The 22,662-nt window shown below is 47.3% G+C and overlaps 1 protein-coding gene across 1 annotated transcript in view; it reads left to right on the plus strand.

The window, feature by feature from the left end:
• Positions 1–19,394, plus strand: part of sgsm2 (small G protein signaling modulator 2) — a gene marked incomplete at its 5' end in the record, with an annotated part of 113,855 nt that extends 94,461 nt beyond the window's left edge. Inside the window, 11 exons of the mRNA XM_080732294.1 lie at positions 369–433; positions 813–958; positions 3,685–3,813; positions 4,190–4,372; positions 5,628–6,020; positions 15,623–15,747; positions 16,594–16,676; positions 17,000–17,109; positions 18,016–18,112; positions 18,474–18,641; positions 19,277–19,394. Of these exons, the coding sequence (XP_080588420.1) occupies positions 369–433; positions 813–958; positions 3,685–3,813; positions 4,190–4,372; positions 5,628–6,020; positions 15,623–15,747; positions 16,594–16,676; positions 17,000–17,109; positions 18,016–18,112; positions 18,474–18,641; positions 19,277–19,365 (1,588 nt within the window). The 3' untranslated portion in view covers positions 19,366–19,394. The remainder of the gene's footprint in view (positions 1–368; positions 434–812; positions 959–3,684; positions 3,814–4,189; positions 4,373–5,627; positions 6,021–15,622; positions 15,748–16,593; positions 16,677–16,999; positions 17,110–18,015; positions 18,113–18,473; positions 18,642–19,276) is intronic.
• Positions 19,395–22,662: the final 3,268 nt, after the last annotated feature.

Here is a 22,662-nt window from a genome sequence, read left to right on the forward strand (position 1 = left end):
CATAGGATTTTAGGCGACTAAATCTACATTGATTTAGACAACTGAAATGTATTTTGGCAGGCCGATGGTCGATGGCTTCGTAATGACTGATTTTACAATTTATTTTGTTTTCGTCAGTGAAAAAACGCAGTCGACAAACATTTTTCGTCCTAGTTTTAGTCGACAAAATCAACCAATTTGCCCCTCACCTGTAAACACACTTCTAATGGTAATGCAGCTTCATATAATGTATGAGGGCAACCCATCACATCTACCGTCAAATATTCCTCCGACTTGAAACACAAAACCTTTTGCTGCTCTGTATGAGTTAAAAATATATATATATTTTAGCTTGTTATCTGATTGTAACTAACCTTTTCTCTTACCAGTGTCCCTCTCAAGATGCTTTGTCAGAACATGAAAAGACAGATTGTTTCCAGAGCGTTTTATGGTTGTAAGTATTATAGTCCTGAGCTCATAATCCATTCTTTCTTAGTACTTTTATTTGCTCAAGATTTATTTCCAGGGTTGAATATGGAGGGGGGGGGGGGGGGGTATGTATGAATGTGAAATGTATAAATGTATTTTGTGTTGTCTTGTCTCTAAAAATGTATACTTTGTCACATGATCAAAATGTTGTTCGACAAATGCTGTGTATTTTAGATTTTCACTCATTGAAAGGTTTAATATAACAAAGTATATAAACTAGCCATACATTTGCAGGCTCAATCTCCTTAAGCCTGATTTATACTTAGCTAGTGAGCTTGTAGACCCTCTATGTGACACCAGTCTTCTTGTATCATTGTTCTACCCTCGTCTCGTCTCTGCCCCAGGGCTGGCCTACTGTCGCCACCTGTCCACTGTCCGGACACACCTGTCAGCACTGGTCAACCACAACATTGTGCCTCCAGACAGACCCTGTGAGGCATCGGGGGGCCTGAGCAAAGATGTGTGGAGCAAATACCAGAAAGACTGCAAGGTTAGAGGCTGGGTGGGTTGGGTGGCACAGGGCTGGGTCTGTCTACCAGATGTAAACTGCACTGCTGACATTTGCTGGTGGAGTTCACAACAAAGAATGATTGCAGTTGATATCATGTAGCGTGGTGAGGTGACTTTATTATGGTTGATATATGTATTTTTTTTACCTGTAAATGTATGTTTCCTGGTGCAGTATTGATGCACTATTGCAAAAGATGGATTTCATTTTATCATTTTTATTTATTTGTCAACGACTACATTTCTTTGTATTTACAACTTTGGAAAACACATTGACGGAGAATCCAAATTTTCGGGTCTGCGTCAATATGCCGACGGGCCGGTATGCCGACGAACTAAACCTAACCTTAACCCTAACCTCAGTAAAACTATGCCTAAACCTAACCCTAACCCTAACCGTGACGCGGGTGATTAGCTAACCTGCCGACGCTGGTGAGTAGCTAACCTGCCAACGGGGGTGAGTAACTAAAAATTGAATTGAATTGAATTAACCTGCCGACGCTGGTGAGTTCCTACTCGGAAGAACGGCCCGGCGGAACAATGAGCGGACCCCTAATTTTCAATGGTGTCGAGGTGCAGATGTACTGTATATACAATAAATGCAGACAACTAAAATGTAATTTCAACTAGACTGCACTCTCGAGGTTCCAACTTGTGCCTTGTGCACTGGTGGCCATGTATGGCCTACTTGTGCGCCAGCAGAGTGCGCAAGTGCTGCGCTTGTGGCGTATCTGTCGTGTATCTGCTTTCCATAGCTAATCAGGGACCAGCATCCACCAGCATGCCACCATCAACAAGTGCCACCTGATATAAATAACACTGGGAAAACAGATACCTGACAGATACACCACCGAACGCAAGTAATACAAGAATAAATCATGATTATGCTCGTCCCATGATTGCACGATCGAAAGTTATACTTTGTTGTAAAGATGACTAATCAACGATAGAAATGATATAAAATACAATACCCTTTGGTATTATTGAATGAGAGAAATATTCCGTCATTGTCGGATGAAAACCTTGTACAGTATGTCCAAAACCGTTCGTTTTGCATTTATCATTTCAAAAATGATTTAAACTAGTGAAAACAGCTGATCTACAAGCACACAACGCCTCGCGGTGCGAGGCGTTGTGTGCTTGTAGATCTGCTGTTTTCACTACTTTTGTCTTGTATTCTGCCTTGTATGATGAAGCAGGGCTTTACTTTGCGAAAGAACGTACACATTTGAAACTTGGAGGTTTCTGCCCGACAACGACGATTTGACCGAAGTAAAGTTTCAGAACTTTTTGTGAGTAGTTTATATGGAGAGCTGGTTTGTCCAGAGCCACAGATCCGAGATCCGACCACTATGCCCATATGGTCATGCACATATGGGACCAACCGACTTCAAACGTGGCACTTGTCCCTGTATCTAGGATTCTTTTCCCAGATTGCGTTTTTGGTCAAAACAAGCTTTTTTTCTACGGACCATAACTAAGGAACGGATGATCGCGGATATATTTTTTCTTTTCTGGGTGAAAGAAGAAAAGATCATCAGACCTTACAGAGAACATTTTCTTACATCCTGCTCACATGGTGCATTCCGTGTGTCGACGAAATAAGGTTAAAACACTGAAAAAAACGTGGAAGAGGAGGATTTATTAATGAATCAATACCTGGTAGTGAATGTGATATTATTATATACTTGGCACTAGAGGTTTGGGCCAATATGCGGCCCTCACATCTACACGCCCGCCACTCACATCTATGTCGCACCGCAAATCTGACCAATATGCCGATTATTAGGATCTCTGTATCTGTCAGTCCTTGTCGCTTTTATGCCCATATATGGAGTCATCAAGATGTCAAGATGTCATCAAGATGTGCCCATACATGGGCAATGCCCCCTTTTGTGCCATATTATATTTTATTGCTGATGGCATGACGACACATTGAGGTTGGACAACACACTCCATATTTGGAGCGTAGAAGCATTGGGAACTCCTTAAATGCTTATGGCAGCATAAAAACAATTGCTGATCCCTCCTCACTGATATCCTGTAGTATTCAGCTAAATTACTAGGTCAATAGTTATGATCTATTGTCTGTGACATCTTTTATTAAATCTACCGCACAACATTGATCATGTGCTGCCATGGGCTCCTCGTCCAGTCTATCTATTTTCAGGCTAATGAAACTTTAATGGCCGTCACTGAAATGAAGTCTCATAATAGTGTGTAATATGACACCACCATACCGATTAAAGGAGCAAATGTAATCGTTCATCACTCCCAGGGATGTAACCATTACTAATTCACACTCTATTTCTGTCTGTGAGCCTGTCTTCATCAAGTCTCTCCTCTCTGTCCGTCTCTTGTGCACTTTCACTTCTTCTGTAAAAGTGCACTTCTTCAGTCCAACACTAGAAACTAGTTCACAGTTTGAACATAAACCCGCCCCGCCACCCTGTTCTTATTCTTAGGATTTATATATAATTTTCCTTTGCCCAAAGGTATATTAAATTCAAATAATAACAATAGGTACAGGTAAGACACACACTTAAAAAATAAAACGTTATTAAAAATAATAGAAATACATCACTTGTATTTCTAAAGTTCAATACTTTACTAGAAATATACATTTTGTGTGTTTGTGTGTGTGTGTGTGTGTGTGCGTGCGTGCGTGCGTGCGTGCGTGCGTGCGTGCGTGTGCGTGCGTGTGTCCAGAACTATAAAGAGCTGGAACTTTTAAGGTTGGTGTACTATGGTGGGGTGCAGCATGACATCAGGAAGGAGGTCTGGCCTTTCCTGCTGGGACACTACAAGTTTGGCATGGACAAGAAGGCAATGAACCAGGTGAGAGAGACACACACTTATCTCTCAAGACAGATTCAGAGCTCATTCAAAGGAAAACAACAGCAGAGGGCGCTGTTTTTCTTTCTTTTTCTTTTGCCAATCTGTTCCCAGATTGCACACACACAGATCCCTGAACTCGCTGTGAGGTTATGGGAGAGTTGCCTTTGAATGTATTAGGCCTGTTTATTCACTGTTCATCTCGCAGTCTTTTATTTAGCTGAAGGTGTAATCTGTGCCTCTGCTGATTGCTGTGTGTGTGTGTGTGTGTGTGTGTGTGTGTGTGTGTGTGTGTGTGTGCGTGTGCGTGTGTGCGTGCGTGTGTGCGTGCGTGCGTGCGTGCGTGCGTGCGTGACTGTGTGTGTGTGACTGGGTGAAGATTGACGCGAAGATCAGCCAGCGCTACCAGCAGGTGATGAGAGAGTGGAAGGCGTGCGAGGTCATCGTGAACCAGAGGGAGAAGGAGATGCAGTCGGCCATCTTTGCCAAGCTGTCGTCCGGCAGCAGCATTGACAGCCACGTGCTGAGGCTGGTCCACAGAGACTCCACTCTCAGCAACGAGGTGAGCCCACACTGACAGGAAACCCACAGTGATACCGCCTGTTCTTGAAAGCACTCTGAGGCGCGTCGTCCCAAACTACGAGGACACACACCTCCTCCTCGCCAATTTAGTCGTTGAGAATTTCCCCCCATGTGTGCAGAGGTTCCTGTCATTGCCACCCCCCCTCCTAACTTATTTTCACTTGACAGTGAGGAGTTTCACAGTGAGATTCTATCACGTGCAGAGATTCAAGCTATCGCCCCCATACCCCACTCTACTGAACAAGCCAACAGGGGTTTGGGAGTAAACTGGACTGATAATCAGAATGTTATACGTACAGTAAGAGAGAGAGACTGACTGAAAGATTACATTTCTCTCAACTCAGCTCCTCTCACATGCCCTGGTCAATAAGTAAGTGCACCTTTAACATGGAGGAAAAACAGTTACGCTACAACAATCAATACACACATTCATCATATGTATTGATTGACCACCAAATACATCATCTAAAAATGATGGGTTACACAATGCTACACATTTTTTTCCCCTCTATGTCAATAGTGATGCAAAGTATGCTATTGTAGCTGGGTTCCCAGATTGCTTGTAGGGTAGCAAGTGGAGGGTTTGTTTGGGAGTGGGTCCTTAAAGTAGAGCTTCACTAGGAGCCACGTAATTGCTAAATCCGCCTCTGCTACCAATTGTGTTCGTTGGAGTGCCTGGCCACTACCGAGAATTGATCCCAGACCGCTGGAGTGGTGGGTGCGACACAATGCCTCAAATGACCGTACAGTCGTTTCTCTTTACACTGAAGAGCGGAGTCCTTTCTGACAAATACAACTGTAAACCCCTTTATTGCAGTAAATGGTCCTACATCCTTTGATGTACAGTACAGCATGTGCCTCTGGCTGAGCTATAATATAATAGACAATCCTACATAAAAACTATTAGAGAATCCACAAATTGCAGAGTCTTAATCTCTGTAATGTGCATTTGGTATTGAAGCTGCAATCCAGAACTTCTTTTAAAGAATTAAAACATTATTTTAACCAATCTTTAAGGCAGAAATCTTGACAATAAAATAAGAAATACACCTGCCTGAAGCTCATCACAGTATCTCCCCAGACCAAGCAGGGATGCGTTTTTTGGGAAATCCTATACCTGCTGAGAATCATTTACTTCAACCACACACTAACGGTTGCATCACTCCTTCACTTCTCCCTTCCCATCCTCCTTGTCTTCCTTTTCACCCGCTATGCCTCCATTCCACCCCCGCCAGGTCTTCATGTCCGTAGACGATCCCGACGCAGGGGGCCAGGACACCCCGAGTGGTGAGGACCGCACCCCAACCATGTCTACCCTGCTCCCCGCTGCCGTCCTGGCACCGGAGGAGCGACCCCTGGTGGAGTTTGACTCCCCTGACTCGGGCCTACCGTCATCTAGAAACTACTCTGTGACTTCAGGTCACTCCCAGATCCTGTCCAGCATCGACGACGGCCAGAGCACGGAGGAGGAGGGCGGCACAGGGGACGAGGGCAGAGCTCCCGGCGCGGCGGGGAAGCAGTGCAAGCAGGAGGCGCTCACAGAGGAGAGGCTGTGCAGTCAGCTGGACAAGCTGGTGACCAACGGGGAAGCTGTTGAAGGGATCTCACCCTCGCTCTCATCTTACACGGTGTGTGGTCATCACATTATGTCAATTAATGTTACTTACGTTAAAGGGTTGAGTTACAAATGCTTGCTTTAAACATAGATTAAAAGATTCAACGACTCAAAGATTTGAATAAATTGCATAAAATCATGAAAATAGCAGATCTACAAGCTCATAGCGTGGTACTCGGTGTCGCGCTATGAGCTTGTTGCGACCATAGGTCGCTACTTAGCATGAAAACCTCCAGCTCATGTGTGTCTGTCTATCCGTCCATCACTCTTCTGACATCACAATGACACCTCATCCCAGCTCAGCAGAAGTATATAGCTGACATCACATACAATGATGTTCAAAATAATTCTGTCCTTGTCCCTTTTATGCCCATATATGGAGATCCCTGATGTCATCAATATACAGTGCGTGACACCTCATCCCAGCTCATCCATATTTGGGAAAGTTTTGTCCAACTTAAACAAGCAACCGCAACGCGAGTCACACTTGCAAATTAATTCCGTCCTTGTCCCTTTTATGCCCATATATGGACATATTGTGTCAGTCTCATGTGGTCTACGTGAATGCAATTGGCCGGCTGGGCGGGGTGGGTGATAATTGGGAGGGTGATAATTTTCACTGCAGGGAATGTTGGGCGGGAGGAGTAAGACGAAGACTCTACGTCCTCCTGGTGGGGGCTCCTCACTGGCAGGTGAGTCAGTAGGATACAACAGCAGTGACAACACAGAAATGTGCGTGGGGAGGAATCAATTGGCATTTCCCTTCTCACACATCAGTGCATCTACGCCAATGCCCCCACCCTACCTCCTCGCCCCAAAAACCCCGCCACTTGAAGCCTGCACTCTTCCAACACCAACCTTCTCCTTGACCACCGCACCATGTCCATGGGCGACCGGGCCTTCTGCTGTACAGCCCCATGTTTGTGGCATTCCCTCCCCGAACACATTGAGCACCACAGTCCACTGATGCTTAAAAAAAAAAAAAACTTTTTAACAAAGCGTTTCTTTATAATTCCTGGGCCATTGTTTTTTGTATTTGGCCTGTGTTATGACCCTGGCCTAGGGGTGCCAGTGTACACAACAACAACAAAAAAACAAGGGTAGACACAGTTTAACAAAGAAAATAGAATTTATTCAATAATCAAAATTAAGCAAACATACCAAAAATAAACAGGTGAGGTGTGAAAATCAGTCATTAGTGTAATGCATGTATGGATGAGTGAGTGTTGCATGTGTTAACAGAAATGAAAAATAAGGGGCATGGTGGGAGAGGAGCTAAAGGAGAAAAGAACTGGGAGAGGACTGGGGGAGGCAGGCTTTTATAGGGCGTGCACACCTGGGCCCAGGTGTACACCAGTCTGATTAACGGTCGTCACTTCACTGCTCCCCCAGGAGAACAGAAATTAATAACAAGCAAAGAACCAACACATAACCAGGAACGTGCTGGCCATTGGGAAAAGCGGGACAACTCCCGAACGGCCGGTTCATTCCTGGCCGGTCCAGGCCGGCCATTAGGAAAAAAGTAAAAATAAAATGTCGGCCTTCGTTCCATTTTGGGGGCTGGGCAGTCAACAAAGTAAATTGTCACTGTCGGGCAGAAACCTTGTGTCTCCAAGTTTCAAATTTGTACATTTTTTTCACAAAGCCCTGCTTCACCATACAAGGCCGTCGCACAAAAGTGGTGAAAACAGCAGATCTACAAGCACACAACGCCTCGCACCGCGAGGCGTTGTGTGCTTGTAGATCGGCTGTTTATTGTCATACCTCCAGACAAGGTCCCCCTATGGGATAACAGCGCCATCTGGCGCTGCAACAGAGTAAAACTCATAAGCTCCCGTACGAGAAATATCATTTGTCGGGAGGGCTGTCAATCACAAACGAGGGCACCGCCCCCGAGTGTATATAAGCCCTGTGGGCTATCATAACTTCCTCTTCCACACCTCTGCTTACCTGCATCTAGAGTGTCGCGAACTCAGCCATATAAGTATTAATTCTGTAAAGTTTAGCCTAAAGCGACGGCTAGGAAGTCGGCCACTGGCCTTTATAGATTATCTCCCGTACGTTTTCTACTTCTATATTCTTCCTACAGTTCGGTCTTTTCTTCACTTTCGCTTTGAGTCTTTTACTTCTTCTCTGTACGTTCTGCCACGTGTTTCCCTGCCCTAGCTTAGCTTCACTTAGCTTCGGTTAGCTCACGATGGCGGCTCGTCGGCCCACAGTTAGCAGCCTGCTAGCCAGGGCACCGAAGAAGTGCGGCCTTCCCAGCTGCAAAGGCCTCATCGCCAATGAAGATACTCATCCGTTCTGCATTGTCTGCATGGGGGTAGGACACGCCTTGGCCTCTCTGTCCCCTCCGGCCCCGGCCACGGGGGTGAACTGTACTGACTGCCTCCAGTATGATGTTCCAGCCCTCGAGGCCCGCTGTGAGATCGCTGGCGCTGGTTACGGCCTTCACACCACGGTCTCCGCCGGATCCCTCCCAGACACCTCTCCTCGCGTGCTGTACGCCACAGCGCTGCTTCTCGCCACGTGGTTAGGCCTCCAGCGGCCTCGCCCTCAGCTAGCTTCGGTAGCCCCGATGCTAGCGGGTCTGCTGCCCCTGCTATCCCTGCTGTTTCTCCGACGGGCTCGACTGGTGCCGTGCCCAAGAAGAGAACATGCAAGACCGCCCACGTTGCTCCACCGCCAGCTGCAACCTGGGCCGTCCCCCCCAAAGAATTCCACCCTCTAGTCGTCGGTGACATTCCTCTCTCTTTCTCCGTCCCCCAGCTACGGGCTATGCGGCCACCTAGCCCCGTCTCCTGGCATGCTAGCGACGGAGACGAACCGGAGCTAGAGGACTACGACATGGATGAGGTGGACACGGAGGGTGAGTACTCGGAGGAAGACGAGTCCACTTTCCCCTCCGGACAGGGCGGAGGCGCGGCCAGGGTGGTTCCTCATGCCGAGGCTTCCACCTCCGCCGCGTCCTCCCAAGCCCCTTCTGCCTCTCTCCCCCCTTCCATGCCGGCTGGGGCGAGAGGGGCAGCGGCACAAGACCCAGACTCCATCCCCATGGACGAGCTCTCGGTGCTGGAACGTGCTACCATCCGTTGTGGCCTGGAGCTGCCGCTCGGAGACGCGCCACTCGGACCACGGGCTAGAGTTCCCCTCCTTGGCCAGGATGTGGAATCCTCTCCCCCGCTTCGAATGGAAAAGCTCCCACTGGTCCCAGGCTTTGCAGAGGCCCTGCATTCAACCTGGACTACACACAAGGACCCCCCCAAGCTCCCCTTCTTGGTCGACTGCCGCGACGCAGAGAAGGCGGGAATCCCCTTGTGTCCTCCCATGGACAAACTGATGGCGCAGTCCCTTGTCGGGAGCATCAAGCCAGGTCATGAGCGGACCGGTCCTGGAGGCCGCAATCCCTTCAATCTGTCCGTGGGGAAGAAGCCTCCTGGGTTTGCCATCCCCTTTGACGACAAGCAGTCTTCCAGGGTTAGGAACTCTTACAGAGCCTCCGCGCTGGCAGCCAGGACGATGAACGCCACCCAGCTGCTGCTTTTCTCCACCAGGCGCCTCCTTAGCGAGATGCGGGAGGTGCCTGACGTGATGGTGGAGGAAATGGACAAGTCGCTGCGCATGCTGATGGACCTGAATGTCCACGCCATCGAGTGGCTTGGACACGGCATGGATTACTGCATCCAGGCGGAACGTGCCAGGTGGCTTGATAAGGTAAAGTGTCCTGGCAGTTCCGGAGAGGAGACCGAGAAGGTCCTGCAAGACCTCCCCGGCCACCCTACCTCCCTCATGGGCGGTGGACTGGAGCTTCTCCGCCAGGAGGTGGCGGATAAGAAGATCACTCTGGAACTCCTGGAGGCCACGACGGACCCCCAGGTACCCAGAAAGGAAAAGAGACAGGGACGGAGCAAGGCCCCTGGTCAGGCTGACAGGGGGCGCTCTTCCTCCAAGCAGGGGAAACAGAACAATCCCCCTAGGACCCCCTCTTCTTCCTCCGCGGGACCCCCTCGCACTGCAGCGGGGGCTCAGGCCCGCTCCCAATCCCGCCACCCTCCCAGGCACGGGATACCGGCCAGCTCCCACAAAGCCCGTGGGAAGCCGCCGCGAAAGTGACACTGGACTCTGGCGGGGTCCCCCTGAAAATTCAGGGGACCCCCCCTTGCAAGCGCAGACGTTTGGACAATATGAACAATTTTTCTTATGCCAAGAAAGCAATGTTTATTCCTCCTCTGTGCTCTCCTCCAGTGCCTGTATTAAAAAGTGTGTTGATAAAACAATGCCTGTTTATTTCAAACCCACCTGCTTTAGTACAGACGACCCCATTTTGCATGAATTTAGCCAGTGTAGAGAAGTCCAGGCTGGAATTTCTTTCCACTCAGAAAATATCGCTTCCTCCAGTCACGCAGACAGGTTACAAGCAGAATATTTCTCTTTGCAAAATGTTCCCAGACAAGCTAATTCCTATTCACAATGGTATGGTTTCACTAGTGTGCAATACCCCTCTGTCTCCACCGAGCGGCACTGTTATGCCGACTCTAGTTCAGGACAGGAGTTTGGTCTTAGCGTCAGGGAAGAAGCCAACACATATCACCCAGGGTCGGCCTCGTCTTCCCGTAAGGAAGCATATAAAGGCCTTAGCACAGGTTGTAAACGTAAATACAATTCCCCGAGCCGGGGATTATGTTACTTATGCGATGAACCCTGTCCCCCGGGCTCCACGCTATGTGCCGCCTGTATTTTTAACAAGCGAGGCTTCTTGGAGGTCACGTGTCCGTCTCCCACCGGATACGGAAATAAGCGTACCGGAAACGGAAACGCTCTTTCCGCTGGTGTCTCCGCGCCTTCCGGCCCGGCGTCTAGCGGATACGGATACGTGCCCGGATACGGAACCTCTCGGTCCCGTCCTTCCTCTCCCTCCCGGCCCAGTAGTCCCGCTCAGGCGGTACAACCCCAAGGCTTCTCCGTTGCTCAGCAACACGTTAGCACAGTGTGCAGAGCAATGGAAGCGTTGCAATCCGAATCACTGGGTGTTTCGGACGGTGACACGGGGCTACAGACTACAGTTCGCGGAAATACCCTCCCTATCCAGCAAGGTTATTTACACTCGAGCCCGCGGCTTGAATGCGGATGCCTTGAGGGAGGAGATAGACTCACTATTGCGCAAGGGCGCTATAGTGGAGTTATCACGCGACCAGAGCCGTTTAGGCTTCTGGAGCCGTTATTTTCTGGTTCAGAAAAAAGGAGGGGGGCTGCGTCCGATTATGGACTTACGTGCTCTGAACAAGCACTTGAAAAAGTTCAAATTCAGGATGCTGACGTCAGAGTCACTGATGAAATCAGTGAGACAGGGGGATTTCCACTGTTCAGTGGATCTGAGGGACGCTTATCAGCACATCCTCATTTATCCCCCACACAGGAAGTTCCTGCGGTTCGCCTTCGAGGGGCGCCTGTACGAGTACACGGTCCTCCCTTTCGGTCTTTCCCTGAGCCCTCGGGTTTTCGTGAAAGTGACCGAGGCAGCCATTGCTCCACTGAGGCATCAGGGAGTCAGGCTGGCGAACTACATAGACGATTGGATGATTTCCGCCGCCTCCTGCTCAGAAGCGGCGCGCCATACCAATCTGGTGTTGTCACACCTGAAGGCCTTGGGTTTCAACGTCAATTTTGGCAAAAGCATGTTGTCACCCTCCCAGCAGATTTCCTTTATAGGAATATCTCTGGATTTGGCCACCATGTCCGCTCGCCTCTCCCCGGAGAGGGTGGACAGGTTTCTGACTTGTCTCGGCTCCTTCCGACTGAACCAGGTGGTCAGGTACAAGGAGTGCATGAAGTTGACTGGGCTGATGGCGTCAGCGGTGCAACTTCTGCGTCTGGGCAGGTTTCATATGAGACCCTTCCAGCGGTGGTCACTGGCGCTCAGGATTCCTTCCCTGCAAGGGTACAGGAAGGTGACAGTCAGCCAGGTCTGCATGGACGCTCTGGTCCCATGGAGGGACCAGGCGTTGTTGACGAGTGGGGTCTCCATGGGCGAAGTGGTGTCACGCAAGGTGATCACCACAGACGCCAGCCGCTCAGGGTGGGGCGCCACCCACGAGGGGCGCTCAGCCAGGGGCCTTTGGACCCAGGCCATGTTGGAGTACCACATCAACTATCTGGAGTTAATGGCGATCTACTTGGCGCTCAAGCATTTCGAACCATTTCTCCGGGGTTGCCATGTCCTGGTCAGGACGGACAACGCGGCGGCCCTGTATTATCTCAACAAACAGGGCGGCCTCTCCTCGCGTACGCTGGATCAGCTGGCGCGCGAGATGACCCTCTGGTGCTTGCCTCGGTTGAGGTCCATCAGAGCCTCCCATGTCCCGGGCCTTCAGAACGGCGGCGCCGATCTGTTGTCCAGGGGGGAGCCTCGTTACGAGGATTGGTCTCTCCACCCTGCGGTGGTGAGGCAGATTTTCTCCAGGTTCGGTCAACCTCGAGTCGATCTCTTTGCCTCCCAGGAGAACGCGAAGTGTCCCCTTTACTTCTCAGTGAGGGGACCTTCTCCTCTGGGGACGGACGCGTTTGCTTACGAGTGGCAACAAGGTCTTCTCTACGCGTTTCCACCCCTGGAACTGATCCTTCCCACTCTGGAGAGGATCAGATGTTCCAACCAGGAGGTTCTTCTGGTGACACCATCCAGGGGAGTGTGGAGGTCTCTGATCACCCCACTGCTCTCTCGACCCCCTTGGCGGCTTCCCTGGCACAGGGATCTGCTGCGCCAGGCAGGGGACGAGATCTTCCATCCAGACCCACGGGGCCTAGACCTGTGGGTTTGGCCCGTGAGAGGGAGAACCTGCTCGCAGCAGGCTTCTCACCGACGGTTGTAGCCACTATTCAGAGTGCTAGAGCCCCCTCTACTAGGGCTGCGTATGATGGAAGGTGGAATGCCTTTTTGGACTGGTGTGAGCTACAGGAGCCACCTGTGGTGGCTCATTTAGCTTCGGCCCAGAGGGTGTTAGATTTCCTGCAGGACCGCCTGGACCTTGGTCTGGCGTTCTCTACACTGAGGGGTTATTTAGCGGCTATTGATGCCTGCCACCTGGGGGTGGCAGGTAAAGGCCTTTCTAAAATCCCTGAGGTGGTCCAGTTCATGCATGGTGTTGACCATTAGAGACCTGTGACTAGAGCCTTGTTTCCTGTGTGGGATCTACAAGTGGTTCTTGAGGGCCTTTGCAAGGCACCCTTTGAACCGATTGGGAGGACCTCTTTGAAACATTTAAGTTTCAAAACAGCTCTTTTGCTTGCCTTGTCTACGGCTAAGCGTGTGAGCGACCTTCATGCGCTCTCTGTGAGCCCTGATTGTATGAGGTTTCTCAATAATGACTCCAAGGTTCTTCTTAAACCTCATTTGAGTTTTATTCCTAAGAACCGTGTGGTTCCGAAGGAACCTGTTGTTTTGACGGCTTTCCATCCTCCTCCGTTTGCATCGGAGGAGGATAGGCGTCTTCATTGTCTTTGTCCAGTTAGGGCCCTGAAGGCCTACTGTGATAGGACGGTGGACAGCAGGTCTACTTCTCAGCTTTTCGTGGTCATGAATGCCCGTCAACGAAAAGCGGTGTCCAAGCCCACTCTGTCGAGATGGCTTGTGGATGCAATTAGGTTGGCTTACACCCGGTCTGGGTCTGAAGTGCCGGAAGCACTTAAGGCCCACAGTACTAGGGGTGTGTCTACCTCTTGGGCTTTGTCCAAAGGTGTCTCCATTGAGGAGATTTGTGCAGCGGCGAATTGGTCTTCGCCGTCCACCTTTGCGACCTACTATCACCTGGACGTTGCGCCTTCTGCTATGGCGCATACGGTTCTGGGTGCTGCTGCCCTTCCTACTATGTAGTGGGGCGGCTCTCTCCCCTTCCTGAGACAGCATGCTACTGTCTCTAGGATACATGGGGGGGGACCCTGAGTTTTTCCCTTATATTACTGCAGTTTTATAAGGTGGACCTGTGTCTGCCCTTAGTGTATAAGGCAGGCCTCGGTCTGTCAGGGTCTTTTTCTGTCTGAACACGCCCAGGCCCTGTGGGTCTGGGTCGGATCAGTCCTGAAAGGGGTCACGTCGTTTGACGGGACCTCCTTCCGGGTGTGGTCGGTGTGCACGACAGTCTTGTCGGTTCATGGCTTCTCGGGGAGTGTATGAGTCCCATAGGGGGACCTTGTCTGGAGGTATGACAATAAACGTATAGGTTCCGGACGGAACCATGTTTATTTAATACCGGAGGACAAGGTCCCCCGAATAAAGCCCCTCGGTTCGCTAGTTGCGGGCGCAGAGGTGCGGCTTTAGAGGAAGTTATGATAGCCCACAGGGCTTATATACACTCGGGGGCGGTGCCCTCGTTTGTGATTGACAGCCCTCCCGACAAATGATATTTCTCGTACGGGAGCTTATGAGTTTTACTCTGTTGCAGCGCCAGATGGCGCTGTTATCCCATAGGGGGACCTTGTCCTCCGGTATTAAATAAACATGGTTCCGTCCGGAACCTATACGTTTTCACTAATTGGTTTCCACCCACCAACGACAAAATATAACTCATGTAATTGGCTTGTCACTTGTCATGATCTGAAATGGCAAATCTTTGAGTAGCAGCAGCGCTATAGCTATAGCGCGCAATGAGGGCCTCTCCAACTATTTTTCCCGGGCTGAATCAGGGGCACAGCACGTCCCTGCACATAACCATAACCAAGGAGTGACATTATAACCATATAACCCTCATTATCCCTCCTACTACCGGGAACCGCCACACCTGTTTTTTACCTAGTTTTAATTTGACCGGTAGTTTAGAACCCTTTAGGGCAAGGTCGCATGTCGCCCTGAGGCGTCTTACTAGTTTAGTGTAGTCGGGTCCCATGTAATTGTTTGGTTGCCAAATGTTGTTTTTATGCCATGCTTTTAAACCCTGTTGCACTCTGAGATTCGCAAGAATGTAAAATGCGTTATAAATAAAATTCATTATTATTATTATTATAAATTGTGGAGAAAAAGGGGGGTGAAAAGAAATTGTTTTCATTCATTTGTTCATTATTAAAGAAATTGTGCCTGTAATTTTTACCCCCCTACAACCAAATCGTCAGGTATTATGATTACACTTGGAGAAAGATTTTGTGTACAGAAAGTGTTAAAATTATCTTTTTATGTGGCCACACCCACCTATTCATTAAGTATGCCTGGTTGACAGGTGGGTGGTGACCCAGCTGAGGTTAGCCACACCCACAATGTGGTTACATGGTAAAAAGGGGAGGCGATGATTTTATGATGTCATTAAATCAGTGTATTTCAGTTGGGCCTTTTGACTCAGAAGGCTATCTGCTTTCAGGAAGTAACCAAAAATACACAGGGAAGACATATTAGCATATTATAACCACACCTGGGGGTCTATTAGTGTAATGTTAACTCCATAGACACATACAAAACAGAAAAAGTACAAAACAGTTTACAGTTTAGGCATTTAGCAGACGCTTTTAATCCAAAGCGACTTACAATAAGCAGGTAATACACATCACTATAATATGCAAGATAATATGTCAGTACATTAACAACAATATAAATGCATGGCACCACCTCTTTAACATTTGAAACCCTCTGGACAGATTGAGCTGCTGGACACGATTGCCCTCAACCTCCACAGAATAGACAAAGATGTTCAGCGCTGTGATCGTAACTACTGTTACTTCACCTCCGGCAACCTGGAGAAACTACGCAACATCATGTGCAGGTAGGTACAGTACAACAGAGAAGGAATACACAATACCTTCAAGTATCTTTCAGGATGTAAAGGTGGTTTCACACTGCACTGCGTGTTTTCGTTGCGTTTTGGAAATCCGAAAGCCGTAGGCCAGTGAGAGAGAGAGGAAAGAGAGAGAGAGCAAGGGACTCAGTGCGACAGCTGCGAAAATCGGGAAAAATCAACCCTGGTCCGAAAGTAAATACGAAACGGGCGGCAGTGTGCAAACGTGATTGGCATAACATGAGGTTGATATTTTTATTCACGCACTCCGAAATTCACTCCGATATTCGGCCCGAAAAACGCTGCAGTGTGCAAAGACCTTTAGTCTTTTGAAATACATATTCACAGGTCCATTGGGAGTATACAAGGTCAAGTCCTCAGTGCTAATTTATCCATGTACGAATGTAACCAAATGGACCCTTTAGGACAGTGGTTCCCAAACTTTTCAGGTCAAGACTTTTCACTACTTCTTAAACATTTGTTTTCTAATTTATGGAATTTCTTAGATTTTGAAAGATTTCTCTTTTTTTGTGAAAGTTTTTATTGAAAATGTTTTGAAATGATAATTAAAAACAAAAAGCAGGGATGAAGGGACCCATAAAAATGTGTCTGCGACCCACAAATGGGTCCCGATCTCTCTAATCTCTCTTTTGGGTCTCGACCTGCAAATGTTTGGGAACCACTGCTCTAGATTGATGATACAGTGTATCTGTAGTTTATTTCCTTCATAATGTGTCTTAAAAATAAATAAATACACAGTAGGCTGTACAGACCCTCTCTACCTATTATTTCCACTAGTTTCATATGGTATATCGTTGTTGCTCTCGCTTGCAGCTATGTCTGGGAGCACTTGGAGATGGGTTATGTGCAGGGCATGTGTGACCTGCTGGCTCCACTGATGGTCATCCTGGATGATGGTAATATGCAGACCTGGCTACAGTACAGTATATGAAGTAGCTTCCTATGCTAATGTGAATTGAATTTGATAAATCAGTTGTACTTGTCAACTAGGCACCATTGATAATGTTTACTGGCCGCTAGAGAGTAATAATTTTGGCAGCAATTTCAACTGTAAATGTTATCCCTCAGTGCAAATAATTGCCTTTGACTGTGATGTGTCTGGTACTGTGTGTGGCTGTCAGAGGCGTGCGTCAGCATGGTCAGCACTCGGTAGTTCTTTGTTTAGTCATGAAGCTCCTGCGTGTGGCTCATTCACTGTGTCTGTGTGCGTGTGTCCCAGAGTGCCTGGCATACAGCTGCTTCACTCAGCTCATGAAGAGGATGAGTCAGAACTTCCCCAACGGCGGGGCCATGGACACACACTTCGCTAACATGAGGTCCCTCCTTCAGGTGATGGATGACCTCCTGTGTGTGTGTGTGTGTGTGTGTGTGTGTGTGTGTGTGTGTGTGTGTGTGTGTGTGTGTGTGTGTGTGTTTTGTGTGTGTCAATGCAAATCTGCCCTCAATCCCCTCAATACCCGCTTATCTGACCAAACATCTCCAAAAGGTTAGCGACACCCACAGCCAAAACACCAGAGGGAGCGCACACAATGATCTGATAACACAAGCCATTCAGACAAATATGGGTAAATTCTCCTTCTACAAAAACATGTAGTTCGCTGGCATCCTTCAAAACTGCCCTGCCTGAAAACTCACCTTTCAGGAGGCCAGAGGCGGAGGTAGTTATCACTGTCTTCTCCCATAGATAGGTGAGAAGTGAAAGCCCCCCCCCCCCCCCCCTTACCTTAGCCCACCCCCTGTTTCCCTCTGTAAATATAGCGTTTTTATAACTGCGATGATTTTTGAATGTTTTTGAATGTTTTTTTATTTTTGGTTTGTTTGTTTCTGGTCCATGAATTGAATACCAAGGACTTCCGACGTAAAAAAGACCGTAAAAGGACTTATTTGGGATATGCTCCTTTTAGGCAGGGTGTTTAACTGTACTTGTACTGTACTACATTTTTTTTTTGTATTGACTATACTTGTACTGTTCTCCATTTTTGTCTAATAAAATACTCAATCAATCAATCATTGTGTGTGTGTGTGTGTGTGTGTGTGTGTGTGTGTGTGTGTGTGTGTGTGTGTGTGTGTGCGTGCGTGCGTGCGTGCGTGCGTGCGTGCGTGCGTGCGTGCGTGCGTGCGTGCGTGCGTGCGTGCGTGCGTGAGTGCGTGCGTGCGTGTGTGTGAGAGAGAGAGAGTGAGTGAGTCAACAACTTGATGACTGCTGAACTCTTCCTCTTGTCGTGTCCACATCAGATCCTGGACTCGGAGCTGTTTGAACTGATGCACCAGAATGGAGACTACACCCATTTTTACTTCTGCTACCGCTGGTTCTTGTTGGACTTCAAGAGAGGTAAAAATACTAATCATTCGCACGCAGTGCCTCAAATACTGTTTTTATTGTTTTATTATTTTGCAGTTTTATGGGACCATACCAGTGGTCTAGAATGCTTAGTTCATTGAATTAGCTAGTTGACATTACTGTCAAACATTTGCCATAGTCTTTGTGTATTTTAGATTTTTAATGAAGCCATCGGATTCCATTCTTGGAGAGAATGAAAATCTAAACATTTAAACTAAACTTGCAAGCCCACCCAAAAAACGAATCCAAACTAAACCGAAAATGGAAACAAAAAGTCAAAACGAAATAAAAAAATATTAAAAATGCAAAAACGATTTGAACCTGTGGTCTGTGGTGCATGTGTCCTATGCAGAGCTCCTGTATGAGGATGTGTTTGCGGTGTGGGAGGTGATCTGGGTGGCTCCAAGGATCTCCTCTCAGCACTTTGTTCTGTTCCTCGCCCTCGCCCTGGTCACTGTTTACCGGGAGATCATCAGAGACAATAACATGGACTTCACTGACATCATCAAGTTCTTCAACGGTGAGAGACACACGCAGTGGCATCAATTGTGTATGGCAGGGGTATACAGCTGCCATACCCTGGGTCCAGGGGGGAGAATAAAAGTTACTTTTAAACATAAATCCATGAATGTCTCTTTGTCTATCTGCGCTGGTTATTATGTTGTTAAATTACAGTAAAATGACTGCAAATGCAAAATTTAACAAATGGTCACTTTAACAAGGTATTCTAATTATATTCTCCACACTTGTATTCTTCCCAGCTTGACAAGATGGTATATTCCCAGGTTCCGCAGGTCAGCTGCACAGGAGCAATGCATTATTGTTAATTGTGGCAGGTTTACTAACATGCTAAGTTTAGCTGCACTTGAACAACCATTCCAGGCTGCTATATCCAGCCCAAGAAACCGTAGAAACCTGTGTTTTTTTCAGACATTGTGAAAATAGCCGATCTACATGCTCACAACGCCTCGCGCTGCGAGGCGTTGTAAGCATGTAGATCTGATATTTTCACAATAGAACTTTCACAATAGAACTGTGTTGTTTTCACATAACATAATTATTTTATTATCTTGATCACAAGGCTCAATACTGAATGTCAGTTTCCAGGTTTTATTCAGAATATGTATTACACTGATTTACTATTGTGTGTTCCAGAGATGGCGGAGCGTCATGACGTGCAACACATCCTGCAAATGGCCCGCGAGCTGGTGCACAAAGTCCAGTCTCTGATGGAGAACAAGTAAACCAGGAGGAAAAAAAGAGGAGAGGGAGGAAAAGAAAAGAGTGGACGACATCGACATCGTGTAACTGACCTTCTCTATTCTCCAACCCTGCCCCCCTCCCCCCCATCTCTCGGTTCATCTCTCGCCCCTGAGAGAGAAAGAGAGAGAGGAGGAGAGAGAGAGAGAGAGAGAGAGAGAGAGAGAGAGAGAGAGAGAGAGAGAGAGAGAGAGAGAGAGAGAGAGAGAGAGAGAGAGACCGCCTGCCCAGCCAGCCAGCACAGATCCAAGGGGAGTCCACTGATGCTCGGATAAAGGGGAGGAGGGTGCTGCTGCCCTGTGGCTGGAGCAAAGGTTAAGACTAGGGCCTGGCTTCGTTTACACTGACCTTCAAAGAGAATGCCCGCGGTGACCGTTGAGACGTGTGGAGTCGTCTGCATGCTTGTGAGTTTGATCGCACTGTGACCGCATTCTTGAGTCTGCCCACGGAGCCTGTGTGTGCACGAACACACCTAAGCCCTTTGCACACAGGCGCGTTTAACCGCACGGATAAAACGGACAATATAATTTTTTTTAAATAAAACAATGATTCTCTATGACCTCATGCACACCGGCTCCGAATTAGCCGTGCGACGAGTGGCTGCCGCCGTGCGTTTTTTTCTCGATCGAACCCAGTTCGATTCATGCGTCTTGTCGCATGCGGTAAAAAACGAATCACTCCTTTTATGACAACTTTTTGGATCCGCAGCGCCGATTCCGCACAGCCTTGCACACCAAATCCAATGCGTTTTATTCATGCCGCAAACGAAAAAAACGCAACTGTCCTGTGTGCAAAGGGCTCTACTGTACGTACGTACGCACAGCACACGCACGCAGAGACGCACATGCGAACATATCGTTGTTGTCGGGTGGAAACCCTGTATGTCCAAAACCGTTCGTTTTGTATTTATCGTTTAAAGAATTATTCAAAGTAGTGAAAACAGCCAATCTACAAGCACACAGAGGCGTTGTGTGCTTGTAGATCTGCTATCGTCACTAGATTTGTGCGACAGTCTTGTATGATGAAGCAGGGCTTTGCTTTACGAAAAAACATACAAATTTGAAACTTGGGGATACAAGGTTTCTGCCCGACAGTGACGATATATTCTGACCAGACATTCACTACATCGATCATGATATTCTCAACAAGAAATTGCTGAGAATTCCCATGATCCTGAAATGAAAGTATTTGATGCCCGTCCCTGGAGGAATATCACATAGGCTGTAGCAAGTGATCAAAATGATCTGTGCTATTAGTTGAGGCCACAAGAGGGCACTGCACTCCCTCACTCAGACACAGCATTACCTGAGGAGTAGAAGACTTAGCCACGAAGAAGCTTTCTTTTGTGACCAAATGGACTGTGCCAACTACCTTTTCATAAGTATTTTGTACAAAACGCATATCCGCCATCCCCTTTTGAGATTTTTTTTAATGGTTCAGTATCACACAAATGTTGCCTTTATCAGTAAAAACCCATGTACGATTTTGCACTTTTTGCAAGGTTTTCCTTCATGGTACCAGTGATACCCAATGCCAGACGGGTAGAGGTACCACCTGAGGCCAAACTGGAGACATTCTCAGGGTTAACTGCAACCAACATTTACAACCATATCAATGACTGTTCATAACTACTGTTAACACTGGTCTGTGATATAGTACAGTAAGTGCATGACATTGAAGCATGGTTAATTTACATTCCGGCTAACTTTGTGCCCATTATTTGATGCATCGTGGATTTCACAAATAAGTTACAGCGTAATTATTTTTGCTATAATAACAACATACAGTTTAACCTAGAGCCTGATTGCAGCAACAGAGTGAAGTAGAGTTCAATTGATGTCACCAACAGAAGATGAACAGCTCTGTCTGCGAATGGACAGCGCAAGGTTGTTATAGTTTTGTATTTTTAATTTGTTTTAGTTTTATTGTAATTTTTACAAGGGTGTGATTAAAAAAAGTCAGAAAACATAGTTAAAATATATTCATAAACCTGGTACAGCTAAAACTGGAAGATAGATTTCATATCCTCCCAAATTACTAGGCTCATGTATTTAACGAAATGCCTATGAAATAAACAAGCTTGTTGGCTTGTTTCATTAACACAATAGTTTCCATAGTTTTTTCTCCATTTCTAGTTTTAGTTATTTTGTGAGTTTTAGTTCACTATAATAACCTTGGAACAGAGTCTGCAGCAAGAACATGACTGAGTGAAACAATAACTAGAAAAGGCCTCTCGGTGTCGGTGGAAGCGCACATCTCAGCCATGAGGCACGCCACTACCTCCCTCATTGCATGAGCGGTCTGTATGGTGCATGTGATGACATTGTTTTGCATTTGTGTTCACTGTATAAAAAGGCCCAGTGCAATGATGAAGGATACTGATCATTAAGGCCCTGTGTCAATGATGTTTGTACAGGTTCAGACTGGGAACACAAATCAGGGCGGGAATGTAAATGACAATATGTCTGTTCAAACTGGTATCAAATAATAATAATAAAGTAGTTATAGAATGCAGCCGATGCATGGCAACCAGCTGATCAGGCAGTCTACAAAAGAGGTAATTTTCAAGGAATTGCAAAGTGTGGCTGCCCCGAAGCAAGTCATAGGTTGCAGCCAGCAGGATCTAATTGAGACCGCAGGGAAAATAGTCTTTCTAGGACACACAGTTCAACTTTATTTTTTTGGGGGGGGTTGATCATTAGGCTATACTTTTTGTAAAAATGGGACACCAATTACACCCACATGATATGGAATATGCAAAGTCTATATGATACCTTTTAGCACATGGCTCCAGAGTAGTTACTTTTGTGAGTTTTGGACAACATTTGTAGGTGGAGTGGCAAGAAGTGTGTTTGAAAGAAAATTCGAAATGGTGGAAAATCTAGGCAGAGATATGTTTGGCCCACATGGGAGTCTACAACCTACAGTTCATAGGCTAAAATGTAAAGTGGGCTGTTATAGCGCCACTATGAAGCAGATTTGTAAAATAAGAAATTGGATACTGATTGGTTTGAGATTAGCCACGGACAGACATATAGTCGGAAAGATCATCTCCGGCCCCGTTTTGGGCCTGGTGGAGATAGCTGTTTTTGGAGATAACAATTTACAAAAGCACACATCTGCCTCGCCTCAAAAAGGTTTTGCTGTCCGTTATCCAATAAAGCATGTTTCTAAATGTTCAAAACATGGCCGAACAATATTACATTGGACATTTATACAGTACATGGGATAAAATATATTTTAAAATGTATCTAAAATATATTTGTGAAACTGTATTTTCA

The sequence above is a fragment of the Nannobrachium achirus genome (genome assembly GCF_963921795.1).
Source record: "Nannobrachium achirus genome assembly, chromosome: 8".
NCBI lineage: Eukaryota > Metazoa > Chordata > Actinopteri > Myctophiformes > Myctophidae > Nannobrachium > Nannobrachium achirus.